General features: G+C 42.5%; 3 protein-coding genes across 3 annotated transcripts; 1 reads left to right on the top strand and 2 right to left on the bottom strand.

The window, feature by feature from the left end:
- Positions 1-45: 45 nt before the first annotated feature.
- Positions 46-4306, bottom strand: LOC126558102 (senecionine N-oxygenase-like). Its single transcript, XM_050214055.1, has 3 exons — positions 4275-4306; positions 947-1505; positions 46-860 (listed from the first exon to the last, which is right to left on the bottom strand). The coding sequence occupies exons 1-3, from the start codon at positions 4287-4289 to the stop codon at positions 157-159; spliced, it is 1278 nt and encodes a 425-aa protein (XP_050070012.1). The 5' UTR covers positions 4290-4306; the 3' UTR covers positions 46-156.
- A 3216-nt stretch (positions 4307-7522) lies between these two features.
- LOC126557113 (kinesin-like protein Klp68D) lies at positions 7523-12134 on the top strand. Its single transcript, XM_050212776.1, has 4 exons — positions 7523-7558; positions 8204-8391; positions 8471-10175; positions 11419-12134. The coding sequence occupies exons 1-4, from the start codon at positions 7523-7525 to the stop codon at positions 11956-11958; spliced, it is 2469 nt and encodes an 822-aa protein (XP_050068733.1). The 3' UTR covers positions 11959-12134.
- A 1804-nt stretch (positions 12135-13938) lies between these two features.
- Positions 13939-14787, bottom strand: LOC126558794 (N-terminal Xaa-Pro-Lys N-methyltransferase 1). Its single transcript, XM_050214862.1, has one exon. The coding sequence runs from the start codon at positions 14752-14754 to the stop codon at positions 13948-13950; it is 807 nt and encodes a 268-aa protein (XP_050070819.1). The 5' UTR covers positions 14755-14787; the 3' UTR covers positions 13939-13947.
- Between the last annotated feature and the right edge of the window lie 5070 nt (positions 14788-19857).

Raw genomic sequence — 19857 nt, 5'->3', positions numbered from 1 at the left:
ATAATTTCATATGATATGTTTATATTTGGATTATATATTACACAGACTCCCTACACCCTACCATAATTGTACTAAATTGCGCACTTATCTTACCGTATATCAAATCACATTCCCTCAGGTGTTGCGCACGAAACAAAAGGGGTTACCCGCACCATCTTAGTTAATCTTTACAAACGTTTCATCATCCACTATCCGGAACTTATCGCTTCGAAAGTTGACCAAATCTTCCGAGTAACGCATAGCACTGATCTTGTGCAGCTTCTTGATCACCGGTTTGATGGGCTCTATTTCCGCGGTCTGTGCCAGATCATCGTAGTAGCGATCCTCCACCGGGCCCATCATGTGTGCCTGCCGCTTCTTCAGACCCCGCTTCCAGCGTTCCTCCATCTCGGCCTTCGTGTCGGCACTCATTTCCTCCCGCGTGGGTAACGCTTTTCCACCGCTGAAAAACTTCAAACAGAAGCGTGCCTGCAGATCCATCATCTGTGCTGCACACACGTAGAACGGCAGTCCGATGAAAGCCATCGAAGGGTAGCGAATGTTGATGCAGTGCTTGTACAGTGGCTGCACGTAGTTATCCTCCACGGTAATGCCACAATCGACGCTCAGGAACGGGAAGGTATACTTGTATCCTGTGCTGTAGCAAATCACACTGAAGTCCTCACTCGTACCGTCCGCATAGATTACGCCGGTCTCGGTTAGGCGCAGTACGTCCGGTTTCAGCGTAACGTTGCTCGGAAACACCGTTTGGGGCTTATCCTTCAAATGGTGGCTTAAGGTAACGCGAATCGCTTTTTTGGAAATCTCGTACGCCATATCCATTCCCGACGGGCCCGCCCCAATGACAAGGACTGTCTCTCCTGTAATAATAAAAACCACGTTTATTATAAGTATGATCGAACTTCCTGGTGCATCAACAAGGGGTGCGTTCAATGATCCCACATACCTTCAAACGGTTCATTGCTGCGATAATCATGACTGTGCATCTGTTTGCCAAGGAAAACGTTCATACCGGGATATTTTGGGAGGTTTGGCGTATGGTAGTGTCCGTTGCACACGAGCACATAGTCGAACGTGTACGTTACCAGCTGATCGTTTGGACAGTCTCGCACGATCACTTCCCAACCCTGTTCGTCGATCGTAGGCTTCACCCGCACTACGTAGTGGCTGAAGCGGATGTGTTCGAAGATTCCAAACGATTCGGCAAACTGTTGAAAGAAATTGAGCATATCCTCGGCCGGAATGTACGAACTTTCCTGCTCCGGTATGGGAAAGTCCGGGTAGCCCATGATCTCCTTCGGCAGATTGGTCTTCAGCCCTTTGTACATGCTCGAATGTACATCAATTCCGTACTCATTTTTGCCCGTCTCGTCATTAAAGACCCAGGTGCCACCGAGCTGTTTGCCCATCTCGAACACGGTCACGTTCCCGCCTGCCTGCAATGCGTGTCGCGCAGCGCAGAGACCTGCCGTACCGGCACCTATCACGCAATAGCTTTGTTTGGTCTGAAATGAAAGAGATGGAATGTAAAGAATTGCATCAAACTGGACAATAGGGATGAGTAATGCATATCGCACCGTCAAAACAGATTCACGAAATTAATCGCAATAGTAGAAACGGCGGTTCGAAAAAATAGAATCGCGCCGCAAAGGTCTGGCGAGATTCCCGACCCATTTGATAACAGAACCAGCCACCTCGGAGCGTGGTTTGCACCGGTTTGTCTGGGTTGGAAATACACTTATTACTTATTGCATGTGGCGTGAGAAAGTAATCAAACAATTCTTTGTGGCAAATTCTTCAATTCGAACAAATGATGGGACAATCAGGACAAAATTTGGTGATTCGAGTGTTGAACTGGACCGATACCGCACCACCAAATGCTTTGTCGTTCGCAAATCTATCAATAAGGTTAATGCGTTGCTTTTCCGTGCAAGATGACCGACAGGCTTTGTTCCGTGTGCTTCCGTTTTCAAGGTCCAACCATGATAGAGAGGCACAGTTCATAGTGCGCCTGCTATTAGCCTACATGGTGGTTGGCCTCTTTGTATGGCACGCGCAATGCGTGCAGCCCACTTCCTTAATCGTACCGTTCGTATAGCGAACATAAAAGCATGTTGATAAGCGAAAGCCATGTGATGCATACCTAGCTCTAGGAATGGAAGCATCGAGCAACGGGTGGGATTGCTCAGAGAGAGAGCATGAGAACCATGACGTGCACACGGAGTAGAATATTCATCAATGGATAGTAACAGTGTTAGCTCACGCTCACGGTACCACGGGGGGCAACGTTCACCAAAAAATTAACCAATCGCCGGTTAAACTTGCCGCTTGTTAGGTTATCGGCTCTCCCGACTAATAAACCGTAGCGGGAAGAGATTATGCATTGCTTCTGTTGCTATGTATCAGGTAGCATAACCGGATTTGCTGATAAGCGACACAAGCAGCAGCAGCAGCAACTAGTTCCACTGCTCTAGAAATCACTACTAACATCTAACAGCGCAAGACTTGCATGATTTAGGCGCGCATCGCCGAAAAAAAAGTCCACGACACGCACTACGAAGATGTGCATCATATTTTTTGTTCCATTCACAATGCACCGAACTCAACAACAACAAAAAGTGTACACTACAAATGCTGTTCTTATCTGCCGTAAAACAAATCCAAACGCTGATCCTTTGGCTAATGAAATTCACGCTGAAAAGGGAATTCAAAGGCTTAAGTCGTAGCCCCAAGCGAAGACTCTGGAAAAAAATGAAAGACTAGATAACGATTGGCTCATCCTTTCACGCTGGCGATGGTATCTTCCGGTAGTGGGGCATGGGTGACGCCGGGTGCATTAGCAATGGATTTGTACACCGATGATACCGTGTGACTTGCTTTGCTGGCCGCATTGGTTTACATAATTCCGGCAAACCCACGTCAGTCAGACCGGACGTCACACTGACACCGTGATCTGAGCATCGTGTATCCTCTTTTTTTTATTGGTGTTTCAAATGAAACAAGCTTAAATATACCTTATATTGATATTAACATAACCAGAATCATGAAGTAACAATGAACAATAAAAACAAGTAAAAAACATAAGACATCTCTGATTTAAAAATGAAAAATATTATAATGAATTTAACTTCAATCGATGAAAGGTGACCGAGGTAGAGTTCAAATTGAGTAAGCAATAGAAATAATTAAAATGATGCTGACCTAGTAGAAAAGGGTACGAAGCATCGTGTCGAGTACGCCAAGAAGGAATGGTAAGTATAGCGCGGGGACATAGGATTTCGGAAGGGATCCAGAAAGGAATACCGTATAGGAGAGCAGTGCTGTTAATTTACCACAGCAGCAATCCCCAAACCAACAATGCTTGTGCCACACAACGGCCGATCTTCAAGTGACATAAAACTCAACATCCAGCATCGAACTTGGTAGGATGGAAGTGACGAGCTTGTACGACCAAGAAACCGTTTGATCCTGGTGAAGTAACGCTAAGCTTGCTCAATTTTCACAACATGTGTAAAATATAAGTAAAACTTCAAATAGTCGAGGCGTAATCTAAAGCGGAACGAATAAGGCTGCAGAACAAAACTTTCAAAAAGGATCCCCTAAGTTAAGCTTCGAATCATGCCCATGATCCTATCGGTGATATCGATATAGGATACAAGGTAGCTTGGAGTGCTTCAAACAATTACGGATTATCATGTTTTTCCGAATAATTTGAAGTAAATTTTTATGATTAAATTTTTTCCCTCTAGCAGTATAGCAGGATCTCAGTATAGTAGGAGTACTGACTGATTACAGAGCCATTGACATCACAACACATCTCCATATTGTTGTCGATCCTTTCATGCGATCGCAGAAAAGTTATCAATTGACGTTGATTATTATTATTATTTTGCAAAACCAATCGTAACTATAATATACACAATAAATACACTCACGCAGTCCAATCCCATAAGCCGCACCATCGATCAATTATTTTGACGATAGGAGTAATCGTAAAGTCTTGATCATGAAACCCGCCAGTCCACGATTCCCATGAAATACTAATCAAAGATTGCCACATCTTTTGAATGATCGAACGATCATTCGAACTGCACCGATTATGCCCGGAACCGACACTGCCCAGATGGTGAAGTTGGTTGCACTTTATTCAAACGACCGAGGTCACACCTGACCGTTAGCGATCGCCGGTGACATGGTGCCTGGGCAATTCACAACTATCGACTCAACACACTGCATGCATCACGTTTATCATTGCACTATGAATGGAAACTTACCTTTTCATTCACCATGGTTGACGTTCTTTGGCCGTTGCTGCTGCTGGCTAACGAACAAATTATCACGTTCTTTGTTCGAAATAGCAAATTGTTTTTCACACCAAACACTTCCAGCGATGCACTGTTAAGCGTTGTGTTGAATGCACCGCAAAACAACACAAATCAGATCGTTCCTTACCGGTTACACTACCGCGACTGTACTACCGTCCTTTCGGAGGGTCTTATTTATTTATATTATGCTACCCACCGGGCGCAGCGCGAAGTCTTACCAATCCATATCTGTGCGGGCTTCGGAACTGATCCGTTGCAGTAGTATTTTTTTGTATGTACACAGTACATTGATACGGTAGTACAACCCGTTGGGGTGTGCGCAGGCCGTTACACATACGCCGGACGGATGGAATGCATTCTAGCTGATTGATATGTTTGGAGCAAATGGCAATATGCATTGCTTGGGTGATTTGTCATCTTGTTCGGAAGGGTATTTCCGAACGCGCACTAGAACTAGTCAAGAAACGTAATTTTCAACTTAGAATCGTCATTCAAAATTTCCATCCCGATGTCAAAACTCCGATGCAATTGTCTAATCAATTTCATTCGGTGAGTGTGCGTGTGTGTGTTGGATCGTTGGAAAGTCGTAGAGGAATTAATCACGATTTGAACATGAATGATCTTCATACACTATTCTTACAAATATTTTACATTGCCCTTTGCGTCTGGTATGAGATTTAATTGGAAAATAATATTTCTTTACAGGGAACGTAGAATGTGATTTGTTGCTAAACATGGAAGTTTTCGAGAAAAAAACTAGTACAATATGTAAAATATTTTCGAGAATTTTTCATCTTCTTCTCGGTTTATCGACTTTCTAGGTCACACCGGCCAATTGCTTACTAGACTTGTAAGCTACCACTTAGTTAGATAGTCAGTCCTTACTACGGGGTAACGGCACGGATAGGATTTGAATCCCGGTTCTGCCGTGCGAAGAATTCTATCCCCATTTTCAAGAATCTAATGTGTGAATTCATTTGGTTTTGGGTCACCTAACGTGGGTAACCGCCTAGAATTCTAGTTTTTTAAGTACTTTGGTTTGATTCCAACACAATAATTTAAACAACAATGCATTTTGACATTTTTCATTAATCAATCGCAATATCGTCCACTTCTTGTGATGTTTTTGATTTTCCTTCATTTTCACTTACCACCATTAGTTCGCTAGAAGGACAAAGGTACAGGTTTTAAGGCAATTGGTATCGTTCTTGTCGATAAATCAACTCACTTCGCACGTAACATTGATGCCGCATTTTCAACCCACCAAGCTGCAAGCTGTAACAAACTTTCATGTTTAATATAATAAGATTTGTATTTAATTTAGCTATTTGTTTTTCAGTTATGCTATTTTATTAGTTAATGTTGCTACTTTTTTATTTGATTTTTTTTACTTTGTCATATATTGTGTCTTGGAATTTCTGCCTTGCCTTTGAAAAATAATGGTAATTCTACAAAAATATGTCTTTGTTGTTTTTTCTTTTTTCCAATTAGTTGACTAGTTGACTTAACGTCTGAATCATGAGTTGAAAGAAGTTGTTCATTCAACTCGTCAACTAGTTGACTTAATGTCTGAATCACGAGTTGAAAGAATGAGTTAGGAGAAGATCGAAGAGAGAAATATATGGTATTTTCATTGATCGACGTTTTGAGTCCTGTTAGCTGAAATGACTATGATACATGAGCACATTGGTGGCAAATGCAAAAAAAAACCCCAAGAAATCTTAGGACGAATTTTAAATTCCAATAATAAGCGTAGATAATTAAAACCAATTACGCAAGTTAGAAATCACTTTTTGGTATCATTCTTAATACCTTATTTTGTTTTTATGCATCCGAGCACCATATGCTATTGTGGGGACGAATGCTGGTTTGAATATAATTATTCTTTTCGTAAAACACAGACAAGTCTAGGATATAATTTTGTAGTAGATTAACGTTACGGTGTGGAATTCCGAAAATCTATAGTTTTTAAATTAGTTTGTCAAGTTATGTCATTATCAAATGCTCTTTTCAACATCGAGGACAACAGTGGCTGATGATTTGAACCTTTTTTTTTTGTTTTGTTAGATGATTCAATTAATTCTCCTTCGCCACACGCCCTGCTCACACACACCGCCAAAGATAGTTCTTAGCACCCGCCGTTCGAAAATGGCAATTGCATTGGCGTTCTTCGTCAGCAAAGTCCAGGACTCGTACCCGTAGAGGACTACCGGACGTATCAAGGTGCGTTATATCGTACATGTCAATGTCTACCGCGAAGCCAAAGAATTGGAGAGATCGGATGAAAATCTTGCCCGGATGTCGAAGCTCGGCAACAGCAACAGGAGGAGATAGGATATTGAGGTAGGCAGCAACTTTAACTTAGTCCCCAGACCCGAGAGAAGGCTTCTATCGAGAAGGAGAGCCACGATGGCTAGAGAGCAACTTTGGATCCTTCTCTGGTTTAAGCATGGGAATGAATTTGCCGTGTTTCCACACATTCGAAAAATAACCAAGCTTAAAGTATCTGGTTAACATGTTAGCAATTAGAGCAATGACGTATGTCTAAAGAGCGATATATCTGTTTTAGGTCCAAAAAATTACCAAACTCTATGTACATCCGACAGCAGAGGTACCGAATCCCCACAGAATTGACTATCCAGCTATGTGTAAAATTGAATCAAGGAACCGAGAAAGGGGTGGCCAAAGCACCCTGAGGGCTATAATGTGAAAAGAAAAGTAAGAAAAAAAAGAAAAAGGATACTTTCAGCTCAAAAACCAATCACAGTACTTCCCAAAACTATTATTGCAAGGACGGGATAGAATAATATACGAAAATACAAGGAAAAGTAAAGGGAAGCGAAAATGACTCCACCATCGTAACGAGCTTTACTGCAGTTTTAAATTGGTATAGGCGACGAACCTACCCAAACTGCCATAAAACTTCCGACATTGTTGCAGTTTGACAGGTGCTTCATTGTGTTCTAGTGTGTGTGCAATGTGATTGTTTTACCGAGAGTGTGTGGGTGTGCGTGTGTATATAGATAGACGTAAGGTGGGCAGCAGGCAGACAAATAACTTTTCGTTGCTAATCGATAACGCAAACAAATCTGTTCCAGTGCAGGATGACCCGTTCGTTGTGAAAACCCAGTGTAGTGTTGGGAAAATTGTGGTGCTTTGGTTGAAAGAAACGTGTTAAAACGAAAGAACCAGCAACCATGGATCGCAGTATGAAAACGAAAAGCAATTTGTCGGTACGTGTTTGTCCACGCTCCCATCAGCTCGGCAGTTTGTGAAAGCAGACGTTTTTCCTTGAACCTTCCGTGTTTCCTTGAAACGGGTGGTATGGCATCATCGTTTACATTTGGACATTACTGCTACGACGTTGTTGGGTTTGGTGTTTCCCCGTTGAAAATTTCACGAAATCAGATTGCTCGCAGAAGGCTGTGGTGGGATAGCCTTTAAAAACCACTAAATTCTCGTGCCCATGGAAATTTCCACGGCACCCAGTACTGTGAAAAAATGAAACAATTGCTCAATTCCAATATGTTCATTGAGCCGTCGTCGTATTACCCAGGTGGGCCAGCGTAATAATGCACGCCTCCTTCACGCAGAGGGTGTGTTTTCGCATCTACCAGTCTACCACTTTTTTTGCTGGCCAGATCGTGTCGGACGGCACTCCCGCGAGAGCCATCCTCCTCGTGGTGAAGCCAACTGTGACTAAAAGCTATTAAAATCGAAAGTGTCGAAATGCTGATGCGGAACGCACTCAGTAGTAAAGCATGCCCCTATTCGCGTTGCTGTGTATAGTAACGTAACCGATGATGCCATATTTCACTTGATGCACTGTAGCTGCAGTTTGGTGGAAAGCAAATCATTAACCAGCTGCATTTTCACAGAACACGAAAAATGAATGCGTCCAGGTTGTGGTACGTTGCCGGCCGCTTAATAATAAAGAACAGACCGGGAACTTCCAGAAGGTGGTCGATGTGTATCCCAGCAGGGGCGTTATCGAGATCCTGAATTGCAATGAAGCGTCGAGGGAGAACAAAAAGATGTTTACGTATGATGCGGTGTACGATTGTATGTAAGTATGGTTCGGAACCGCGCTTCACAATTTTGCTGGTCGTTGTTTCACGCGATTCTTATGATTTCCCTCATTTTAGCTCCACACAGCAAACAATCTATGATGAGGTGGTACGCCCATTGGTTGCATCCGTCATGGAAGGGTTTAACGGGTGTGTCTTCGCGTACGGCCAAACAGGCACGGGTAAAACGCACACGATGGAAGGCATCAAAAATGATCCGGAGCAGAAGGGTATAATCCCGCGAGCGTTCGAGCAGATCTGGGGACACATAAACCGGGCGCAAAACATGAACTTCCTGGTGGCGGTTTCGTATTTGGAAATTTACATGGAGGAACTGCGCGATCTGTTGAAACCGAACGCGACCTGTTCGCTGGAACTGCGCGAACGGGACGGTGGTATCGTTGTACCGAACCTGCACTCCGTACTGTGCAAAAGTGTCGACGATATGCTGAACGTGATGCACCAGGGCAACAAGAATCGTACGGTGGGTTTCACAAACATGAACGAACACAGTTCGCGTTCGCATGCGATATTTCTGATCAAGATTGAAATGTGTGAAGCCGGCTCGACGCTGGTGAAGGTCGGCAAGCTTAATCTGATCGATCTGGCTGGCAGTGAGCGACAGTCGAAAACGGGTGCAACAGCCGAACGGCTGAAGGAAGCCAGCAAAATTAATCGCGCACTATCGTCGTTGGGTAACGTCATTTCGGCACTGGCCGAAAAATCTCCGCACGTTCCTTACCGTGACTCGAAGCTGACACGTTTGCTGCAGGATTCGCTGGGCGGCAATTCAAAAACCATCATGATCGCCAACATTGGTCCCTCCGAGTTCAATTACAATGAAACGCTTACCACGCTCCGGTACGCACATCGAGCGAAGACGATCGAAAACAAACCGGTGAAGAACGAGGATCCACAGGACACGAAGTTGCGCGAGTATCAGAACGAGATAGCAGAACTACGGAAGCTCATCAGCGAGCGGCAAAAGCGCGAGCGTACGGTCCATCGGGAGAAGAAGGCTAAAAAGAAGGCTACACGCGTTAAGCGTGAACCGAGTCTTACGCAATCGGATGAAAAATCCGACTCCGAGGTGGAAGAGGAGGAAGACTGCGAGAAGGAAAACGAGCAGGACTTTAATGAGCTGGACACGAAAGCCAAAGAAGAGTTGATGAAGGAGCGCGAAGCAACGGCTACGTTAGCCGCAAAGCTGCAGGAGCTGGAGGGTCAGCTAGTCAAGGGTGGCAAAAACATACTCGACACGTACACCGAGCGACAGTTCGAGCTGGAAAAGAAGCTGTCAGAGATTGCCGAACGGAAGAAGCGTGAAATCGAGATGCAACAGCAGCTGGAATTGCAGGAAGAGTCAACGATGGAAATCCGCGAAACGTTCACCTCGCTGCAGCAGGAGGTCGAGCTGAAGACGCGCAAGCTAAAGAAATGTTACGCCAAGTGCATGGCGCTGAAGCAAGAGCTGCAGGACACACGCGACGAGCATAATCGAGATCGGCGCGAGCTGGAAATGACGCAAAATGAACTGATCAAGGAGCTGAAGCGATTGCTGCTCATCATTGATAACTTTGTACCGGCGGAGGTAAAATCACGTCTCTACACCCAGGCCAAGTACGACGATGAGGCGGAGGAATGGTTCCTAAATGGTAGTATGATGCTGAACAACCACCATATGTTGACACGGCCCGTTGCCGATCCGAGCCGTAGGCGACCGATGAGTGAGTACGCGTTGCAAATGATTAAAAGCAAGTCCAGCGATGCCGTCCGCTACAAGGTAAGATTTCCCCTGATATCCCATGTGATAATAGAGACAATGATACAGAAATGACAATGGGCGGAGGTGGTGTAGGCGACAATAGCGTCGGTCTTCACACGGCAGAACCGGGATTCGATTCCCATCCGGACCGTCCCCCCGTGGTGAGGACTGACTATCCAAGTACGTGGTATCGGAAAATCTAGTAAGCCATTAGATGGGCCGGCGTGACCAAGAAGGTCGTTAAACTAAGAAAAAGATGATAAGAAAATTTAAAAGGTAAACCAGGTTCAAGCCATAAGGAACTTGGTTCCTGTCCAGATATTCTAGAATTATAGAGGTTTTTTATATGACAATCTCTTTATCACCAATGTGTCTTTAAGCGTCCTAAAGACAACAAGCTACGAGAGATTTCAAAATCAAAACCACCACAAGTTTCCATGAGTCTTTCCGAAATTTTCTAGTGGCGCATACACCTACATGGGGCAATAGAAAAGTTGAATTTCAGATTTTTTGACAATCGATTCCGCATCGATTTTAAAAGTTTGAAATTTTCAGTTGCCTGTAGCCTACAGGTTAATTCTAAATGCGGATTAAATAGTTTACATTTCAATAGAATGTTACTAGCGGTCTGTAGGAAGTTGCATTGACAACAATTTATAAGAAGTACATTTTGGTAAATTGGTTACTCTTGAGGTTACTTGAAACTCTTCCCTCACTGTCTCTGATCAAGCGACCTTTCTTAACACGCTCACGCTCACCATCCAAACGATATTTTTGTACACTGTCGTCCAATCATTCAGTGTGATTGAGTCAATGTCCAACTCTTCTTGAACATTCTTCACCGTTGGGATAATTGGGGCTGTGATCGAGAATTTAATATCAAGGCGATAAAACCTTAGATAGCCTCTTTTAGAAGAGTTCTTCCTTCCTTCCTTCCGAACATTGTTCGGTTGAAGGAATCTGTCCTATATTAGATTTTTGTGTCTTTCGCCAGAAGTTTGAATATGTTGCAAAACTCGGAGCTGCTGTCATTGGGTAATTGCCTTCTTTTCCCCGATTAAACGCGATATAATTATAAAGTACAAACATCATTTCAATTCCTTCCATGGCAATTCCTTGGTAATGCTAATCTGGATCATCAAGGCTTTGATGGTCATTATAAGTAAAATTCTGAAATTCAGTCTATCTTTTTTTTAAGATGGACCTCCGTTATAGGAAAATTTATTAATAAAAGTGTTTTTTCTTCATTTTCTTTTTATAGGGCGAAAACATACTTGACTATGAGCTGGATATGCCGCTCAGAACGACGTACGAATATTCGAATCCGAAAGTGTCGGCCTCGCTACAAGCCGTCCTGGCCGAAGCGATGCAAACCGAGGACGATATCGACATTACCGATCAGTCCAACTATGCTAGCATGATGAAAATGCGCCTCGATCAGATAACCAAGCGAAACGTGCAGCAGGACCACGCGGCAAACGCTTCAACGAGCAGTGCCATGAGCAGCAGTGCTACAAACGGTATCAGTGGTGGTGCTGGTGGCCAAGCTGGTGTGACTGTTCCGAGTGCTGGTGCCACCGGTTTGATGGGTGGTGTTGTTGCGGGTAGTGGTACCAGCCGAGCAAGGTCTTCGGTATACAGTCGGGGTAAATCGGCAGCACCTGCGTTCGGAGCACACTCGGCGGCACCGGTGAAGAAAGTGTCCTCATCGGCCCTTATGTCTAGCAGCCACGGGGGCACCGGTGGTGGTCCGGGGACTGGCAACATGTTCCCGAAAGCGCGTGGACTCATACCGAAGTAGAGTCTGCGCCCCGGTGAAACTGAAGTACTCATCTAGATGTCATCATCGTTATCGTACCATCTCATCACGCAACAGTACGGGAGTCATCGTTGTTTAATCGCGCCCATCTAACAAATATGATTGATGATCTCGCTTCGCTGTGCTTAGTGCTTAAAGTGTGGCATTGTGGTGTGTATAGATTTACTCCCACCTTGGAGTATTATTCTTGAAGCGCACATTATCCCACCTTTACATCGTTTATTTTTTGACGGTTTTGTTTTGCACGAATCGATGAATGAGAGACGGTTGTAGGAAAAGTTTCACTCACGCGCGCGCTTTTATCATAACACATAATTTGCATTAATGAAGGAAAATAGATCGTTTTGATAAAATACTCGAGAGACGAAAGCAGTTGACGAATGGAATGAATCTGAAAGAGGACGAATTACAGACAACCGTACGATTTGTTTACAACCGTACGAAAGAGACAAAAGGAAAACGGACAAAAAGAAATAGAAAGAGAGCCTTCATGTGACACACTTAAATTAATCAAAATGAAACTAAGTCGTTAGGCGTTGAATAAGTAAGATTTCAACAAAAAAGCGGTGAAATTGGTACGCTCGGAAGGTATTAACAAAAGCTGTGCCTAGGAATATAATTATTTTACGTTCCTTTTCTTTACACCTTAATCTTCGCTCAACTAACGCCTATATTGAAGTATATTTATGTTCGTTACCTATATTTTTTTGTTATAATTCGCGATGTGAACCGCTAGAATTAGTTCCAAGTTCTGTAAGAATGCTAGGCCGATTCTGTTCATTGGTTTACTTCGAAACATCACGCACCGCGCTTTTATTACGTTGTTATGTTACGTTATGTATAGTTTTGTTTTGTGTGTGCTATGTATGAGTTTAACCATGTTATTGCTGCATTTCGATACGAGGCTAATTTTCTCTTCTCCCTGTTGTAAATAGTTTCGAAAATTATGTTAACACGTTATGCGCGCAAAGGGGCGCCTATAATTTTCATTAGCAAAATGCAATGCAAGATGTATGATTTCGTTTTGTTCAACCCCAAACCCGAAAGGTTAATTAATTGTTGTTGATAAGTTTTTTTTTTTATTTCAACATTAGCTCCATTAATTTTGTAATTGTATTATATTCCGGCAAAAAGAGGTTGTTACCTTTATATGGATCACGCGTGGAGTGTCTTTTGTGAAAGGCATAGCGTATGATATGCTGTTGGCTGAAGGAAAAAGGATCGGTTTTATGAAATTAATGTAGTGGTGCAGCTAATGCTTTACATACCCGATCGATGCGTAGATGTCTTTTAAAATTTTCTTACAATCACAGCGTCAAATAAAAATGAATAAGGTCCGTAGGTACTTTGGCTGGAATTGGAGTGATGTATTAGGACACGTCCTTAGATCACTGAATACATTTTCAACTCCGTAAACATTTATATTAAATATTGGAAAAGGATGCGATGATCGATGTCCTAAGAATATGAATTATAAACCTCCACCTGCATTGGTTCGTTAACTACTCCACCCGATTGCGAAATAGAATTGCACCCCATCTTTCATTTGATGCCTGAATGCCTGACATTCTTATGGTAACATCATCATGCATATGCTGCACATTGATCTGCTTTTCTAGCGGAATATTAAATCTATCGTACAAAAGATACTCTCTTGCTTATTCAAACATATAATGCCGTTCGATCACATTGTGATGTGACGTTATAGGGAGGGCAACATTTTGATAGGCAGGACGATGATTATGATCATCAATGGGGACGAACTCTAGGATGATGTTTAAATAGATGGAATGTGTGATGCTCTTTAGCTTCGCAGCTGGATTTCTCCGGTTGAGTGTTTCGTGCATGCATTTTGATGGAGTAGCAGGAAATCGGTTAGGGCTATAAGGGAAACGGTTGACGTATTATTCAAAAATAAACAAAAAAACAATATCGTACAGAAAGGTCGTTTTTACCGGTTTTACCGTAAATTTATTTCTTTCCTGTAGGCCTGAGCGCCAACATGTACACGGGATAGAGTTCTTTGGGGAAGCTTGTTTGGCGTTGCTCCTTGACGACGCGCATGTTTGCTTGCCTTAGCAACTGTTTCATCTGTACCAACGGTCTAGTTACCGACGAATCTGTTCGATCAACGTCCACTACGTTGCCGGTGGTAAAGTTTTCCTTCATCACTATCATTCCACCTCGGGCGAGCGCGTTCGTACAGCGCTCCAGAAACCGTACCGTATCCTCATCCGTTAAATGGCCAAGCACCCACTGTGCCCAAATAATATCGTATCGTCCGTCCTCGGGGACAAAGTCCTGCAATCCGGTGTTAAATACTGTACCCAGCTTCGAACCAAAGTCTGCCAGTTCGGTACGTGCCGTTTGGCAGAAGTGTTCGTCTTGCTCTACCAGATCTACCTGCTCGAAGAATGGCAGAAGCAAATTCTTGCTAATTCTCCCGATGCCTGCACCACAATCCAATGCACGCTTACGACCCGGGGCCGGTTTTTGCTTGTACAGGTGCTTCAGAAACTGCTCGGATCCGCGGATGTCGATGAACGATATGCTACCAAACCCGCCAAGCATTCCGTCTACCGTGGGCGACACATTTGACCAATATTTCTTTGCATTGTTGTAATAGCTGACACTGTCGGCAAGTACATCGTCTACCGTTGGGCATTCTGAACCATTTTCACACTGGTCGTTGTTGTTGACGGCTTCTACAGGTGAGTTAGTTTCGTCGGTGGGAGTATTTGTGGAGCTACCATCATGGCTAGCTGTATTCGAGGCCATCTAGATGTAAGGAACACTTGTTGAATTTAGAGTGCACTTGCTTGGCACAATTGGAGGGATATACTTTTTCTTTTTTCAGTCCTACTAACACGAGGTAGATGGCGGGTTGGTTTGTTGTGGAACGCAAAAAAAACGATTTGTTTGTTTGCCAGTCCGCCAAGATGAAACTCAACCCAGGGCAGCCATAAACATGTTGTTTTGCGGGTGACAGCTGGTTTGACATTTGCTACAAATATTTCAAGCCAAATTCAAATAACTCACCACGTAGATTGTTTATGTGGTGAAATTTTACAAACGCTTCCGATACCTGATTGTGGCATGTTGTTATCGTGTTTAAATCGGCCTTCGATTACAAACTTACTTATCAAGCGGCATAACCACGTAGCATGTCGATTAACAACGTTTGACGGGTGAGGATAGGAGAGTGGAAGAGGGGGGGGGGGGTGGTTGCTTCTGTGGTAGCTTGATTGATCATAATTTCTCTGCCTTCGATAGAAGATATCCTTCCAGAGAGAGGGTCAGTTTGCAAGAGGTACCTCTTACTATATTCGGGGCTCCAATGATTAAACCTTCTTATAGGAAGATCCGTCTCTGTTGGAACCGCAAGCATCTGTTTAGTTTGCTTATACTATAATCCGCCCCTGTTTATGTGTGTGTTCCAAGGGTTTGTGTTACCAGTTCGAACATTTCTTCAAATTCTGCTACATGGACAGTTGCGGATTTAACCCCAAGGAGGCCCTAAGCGGCGTGAAGTGGCTCCTATAACATTGAAACTACTGACCAGGGGAGCTACTTTGTGAATTCAGTACACCCCGCGGCTGCTCAAATCGTGTACCGATAAACCCCATGACTGTGCATCGAAAACCTCAAACCAGTCATGGGTAAGCCGACAGGATTTGTCAAGATCTGGATTGATTTGTAGAAAATGGTCACCAGATTTTTCAACTTCCTTATGGAAAGAACATATTCCTAGCGCTGGCCGTTGGTGGTGAAATGTAGTGCTGAAACATAATCCGGATTGTACTAACGTATGCATTAAAAATTGCTTTTTTTTCAAGAGCAATGGTAAAATAAAACTGCAATTTATTATTTCACTGAAATATCGTTACTCGTTAAAATATCGTTCATCAGTTCTGCCCTGGATTTCACCACAAATTTGTTCAGAATTATTCACCTCTTTGAATTGGACCGGAAATTCACGATCAGATGGAACTGGAGCACGTTAAGGAGTACAAGGATAAGGGTGTTTGGGAGCCAATAGAATCCGTATTTGTTAATTTTTTCCAGCTACCGCTTCGAGTAGATTTTGTTGCGCTTTTTAATGAAAGTTGCAACTTTTGCGAGGATCCTGGTCTATTCGATCCTATGACCACTCACCCCAGTCCATACTGGTCATTGCCAGTGCTATAGAAAAGAAGACCGAATGTGACATCCTTTTCGCTGACTGTGAGCCTCAGTTTCCCTTGAATGCTAGGGACGCTTAAAATCGTCGGATAACCAGATCCCAGCTTCCCCACTCTACGGACTTTCCCTTCTCCAGAAGTGCCACAACCTGATAGATATTTACCCGATCATATCTGACCGAAATCATAGTGTAAAAATCTTTCGAAGTTGTCTTCGTAACTCCAGTAAACAAACTGACAAAGCTTTCAAATGTTGACATTATGAAAAATCGGAGCATTTTGTAGCTTCTTAATAACCTTAACTTGATTGAAGTGACACATTTTAACAAAACAAAAAATCAACATGCAAATTGTCACTACAACGGCTATTTTATTTTTAATCATAAAAATTGCATTTCTAGCACATAGTTCTACGAACAGAAATGGTAAAACCAAACAACGGACTTCATTATTCATTCCCATTTTGTCTAAAATTTATCAGCACAAAACATGATTTATTCCCAATTATACATCATTTCACGGTGTCACAATTTATCCAAAAGCTTTTGAAGATTTTTAGAAAGTTTCGACAATATTGAAATGTGCGAAAGAGAAACTTTCATTTTCGACATTCCTGACGACCCTCCAATAAAACAGGATTTCAACAATCACTGATACGCTTCCCTTTCGATGAGACACAGCCGCGAATCAATCACATTCCTACAAATCGACCATTGTTTTCCTCTACACCGTCTACACCTGTCGGGTCGGACTTCCACATTCCCGCCCCTAGATGCATTCATCGATCTTCTTCCATAAATAAGTACATATTTCTTCTTTCAGCTGGTGTGCGACCGGGACTTAATCAGTAACTAACTTTATATTCACGTTCACGTGCAATGATGAGTTTCTTTTAATAACATATACATACACATGCTGATTTTGGTTACCGGTTCTTTTGGTTACAATCGAAATGAGCTCAGTGGAAAATAAGGGAGTGACACGATTTTCCAATTTACCATTTGCCTTGTTAGGATTGCGCTAGAAACGTGGTCACGCCCGAAAGAAGGTACCGAACGGTGACGGAATGTTCCGAATTGCTTACAAGCGTAGTATTTTAAGCAACTCTCATGTGCAATGACATCAAAATATGAAATATATTGTACAGACAGTACTTATGTTTCAATTCACACAACGATCACTTGCGATCACGTGAGGTTCAATCGGATATCATACATCTTCTTCTTCTTCTTTTGGCTCACCGATGGTTTACTAGACTTGCCGATACCACGTAGTTGGATAGTCAAATCCTCACTACGGGGGAAATTATCTGGAGTATGGGATTCGAGCCCCCGGCCTGCTGTGTGGAGACCGGCGCCGCTGTCGCCTACACCACCGGCTCGCGGATATCAAACTATTTACTACACATTCCAGATAGTGTGCGCTCGTCATAATAGTTGCAATTGTTGTAATATCAACAGCAGTGACGTCGGCCCTTTACACGACAGAACCAGTTTAAAAACCCAGCTTCACTCGCAAGACACGTTCCGGGATCATTTTTGCGTTCTACTTATACCAAACTGAAAGACTAAGTGAAATTTTAATAGGATTGTTTTCAACATATCAACCTTAACCCCAATATGCCAGCTACTGGAACTGGATATCGGAGACGATTAATTAATGTTTTTGTTCATCCACTGCCATAGTGCCAAGGATATGAGTATATTATTCTTCGATTTATATGAATGATAAAACATCATCATTTCTATGATTTTACTACCGCTTCTTAACGATCCGAGTCAACTTTAACATTGGCCTTGATGCAGAGACTGTGCATGTACAAAGCCAGCCTGCGGAATGGAACTGGGACGACGATAATAGCCGGCACGATATTGATGGCACTGTCACAGGCATGCTTTCACGTACGTGTGTGTGTGCGTGCGTTTTTTTTTTTTTCGTTACTATATTTTGCCACCATACCGGTATTTCTGCTTTCAGTGGGAAGTGACTAGAAAATATTGAGTACTGAAGATACCAGGTAAGGCAGGTGTTGAAGATGGACCAAAAGAATGTGTATAGACAGGTCAGATAGGAAATTAGTGACAAAAAAAAGCTCACACACACACACATATTTTGCTGCCCAAGCTGAATGAGCTTCCACTCTCTTAAGCATGGTGCGTTGCGGCCAAGTCTCACCCGAAGCTGGTGGCGCAAATCAACCTCAAGCAACAGACAAAATTCCGCTATAAATCCACGCATACACACATTCAAGCGCAACGTGTACGCACACATGAAACACGCATCCCCATGCAGAGTACTTTATTGCGCTCCCCAACATGATATGAAAGTAGCCTAAGGCCATTTATGTGTGCCATGCTCGGGAGTGTAAATATGAAATTACGAAATGCTTTATTTTTTAGATTTTATCTGCTATTATTTTAACAACAAATTTTTTTGTCATTATAAACTACGGCTTTGTACTTTATTATTAACCTTTTTTCATGATAGAATACAGTTTACATGTGTGATGTCAGTTTCATAATTACACACTTTGCAACAGGAGAGAAGCAGAACAGCAGATTATGTTTAGTTAAAAATCAAAACCCTTATAATACAGCAGAGAGTCATTGGTAAACGATCATAAGAAAGCGCTTGTGACGAAGAGAGGAAAAGAGTGAACCACGATTGGAGCACAGCATAAAATTTCCTTTGAAGTGGAGAGCAAAGAGAGGATTACTACGTATCCCCCTAGTGCTATGCATTATTAGGTTTGTTATGATTCAATAGAAATGCTTACGTTGTGGTTTACTATTGGGTTAATGGGATTTCATCCTACCATACTAACAGTTTTATGCTTCGGAAATGTTATAGATTTGCTAAAACTAGACAGTTTATTAGGTTTTTGTTTGGCAGATCGAATATGTGTAGTACCAGGCATTTGAATTTTGTAGTTGAATTATAGCTACCTCTCTGGATAAAAAAGTTGCGTTTTGTTATCATAGAGAAACAACAATATTCATAGCAGGTATTAACCTATTAATTAAACCAACAACCGTATAGCTCAAATACTATGGTTTATTTTAGGACAATGTACGAAAATTGTGAAAATAAATTGAGTTAAGTAAATACAACTCTAACAAAAGCTGGCTAAAGAGTAATATAGGCCCTCAAGTTGCACGCAGCAAACTCACATGCAAGCTCCACAGTCGTTTGTGAACATGGCTGAGTAGGACATATTGAAAATATTAAAACTATTGGTTTCTTCTTCTTCTTCTTGGCGTAACGACCTATTAGGTCATGCCGGCCATCGAAATGGCTTTCAAGACTGCCGATACCACGTAGTTGGTTAGTCAAACCTCACTACGGGGGGACGGTCCGGATGGGATTTGAACCCTGGTCCTGCCGTTTGAAGACCGGCGCCGCTGTCGCCAATACCACCCGGGCCGCCCTATTGGTTTGGTAAAACTATTGGTTAATAAAATCCAAAAAAATGTTACTTTAATTAGTTTTAATAAAATTTTAGTGATTTAATCAACTTTCTACTCAAATCATGTTAAAATATTATTTTTTCCGTATATTGAGCCATTTTAATTAAAAAATATGTCTCACTATAGAATTATATCAATTACAGTATGATTCAAACTGTCTCGTTTAAATGATGAAATAAGTTAGTGAAATCTTTTTATAAATTAGTCTTATACATAAGCTAGCTTTTGCGATA

This window comes from Anopheles maculipalpis, chromosome 2RL (assembly GCF_943734695.1).
Source record: "Anopheles maculipalpis chromosome 2RL, idAnoMacuDA_375_x, whole genome shotgun sequence".
NCBI lineage: Eukaryota > Metazoa > Arthropoda > Insecta > Diptera > Culicidae > Anopheles > Anopheles maculipalpis.
Note: the sequence above shows the minus strand (reverse complement) of the source record. Positions and strands in the feature narration are given on the sequence as shown.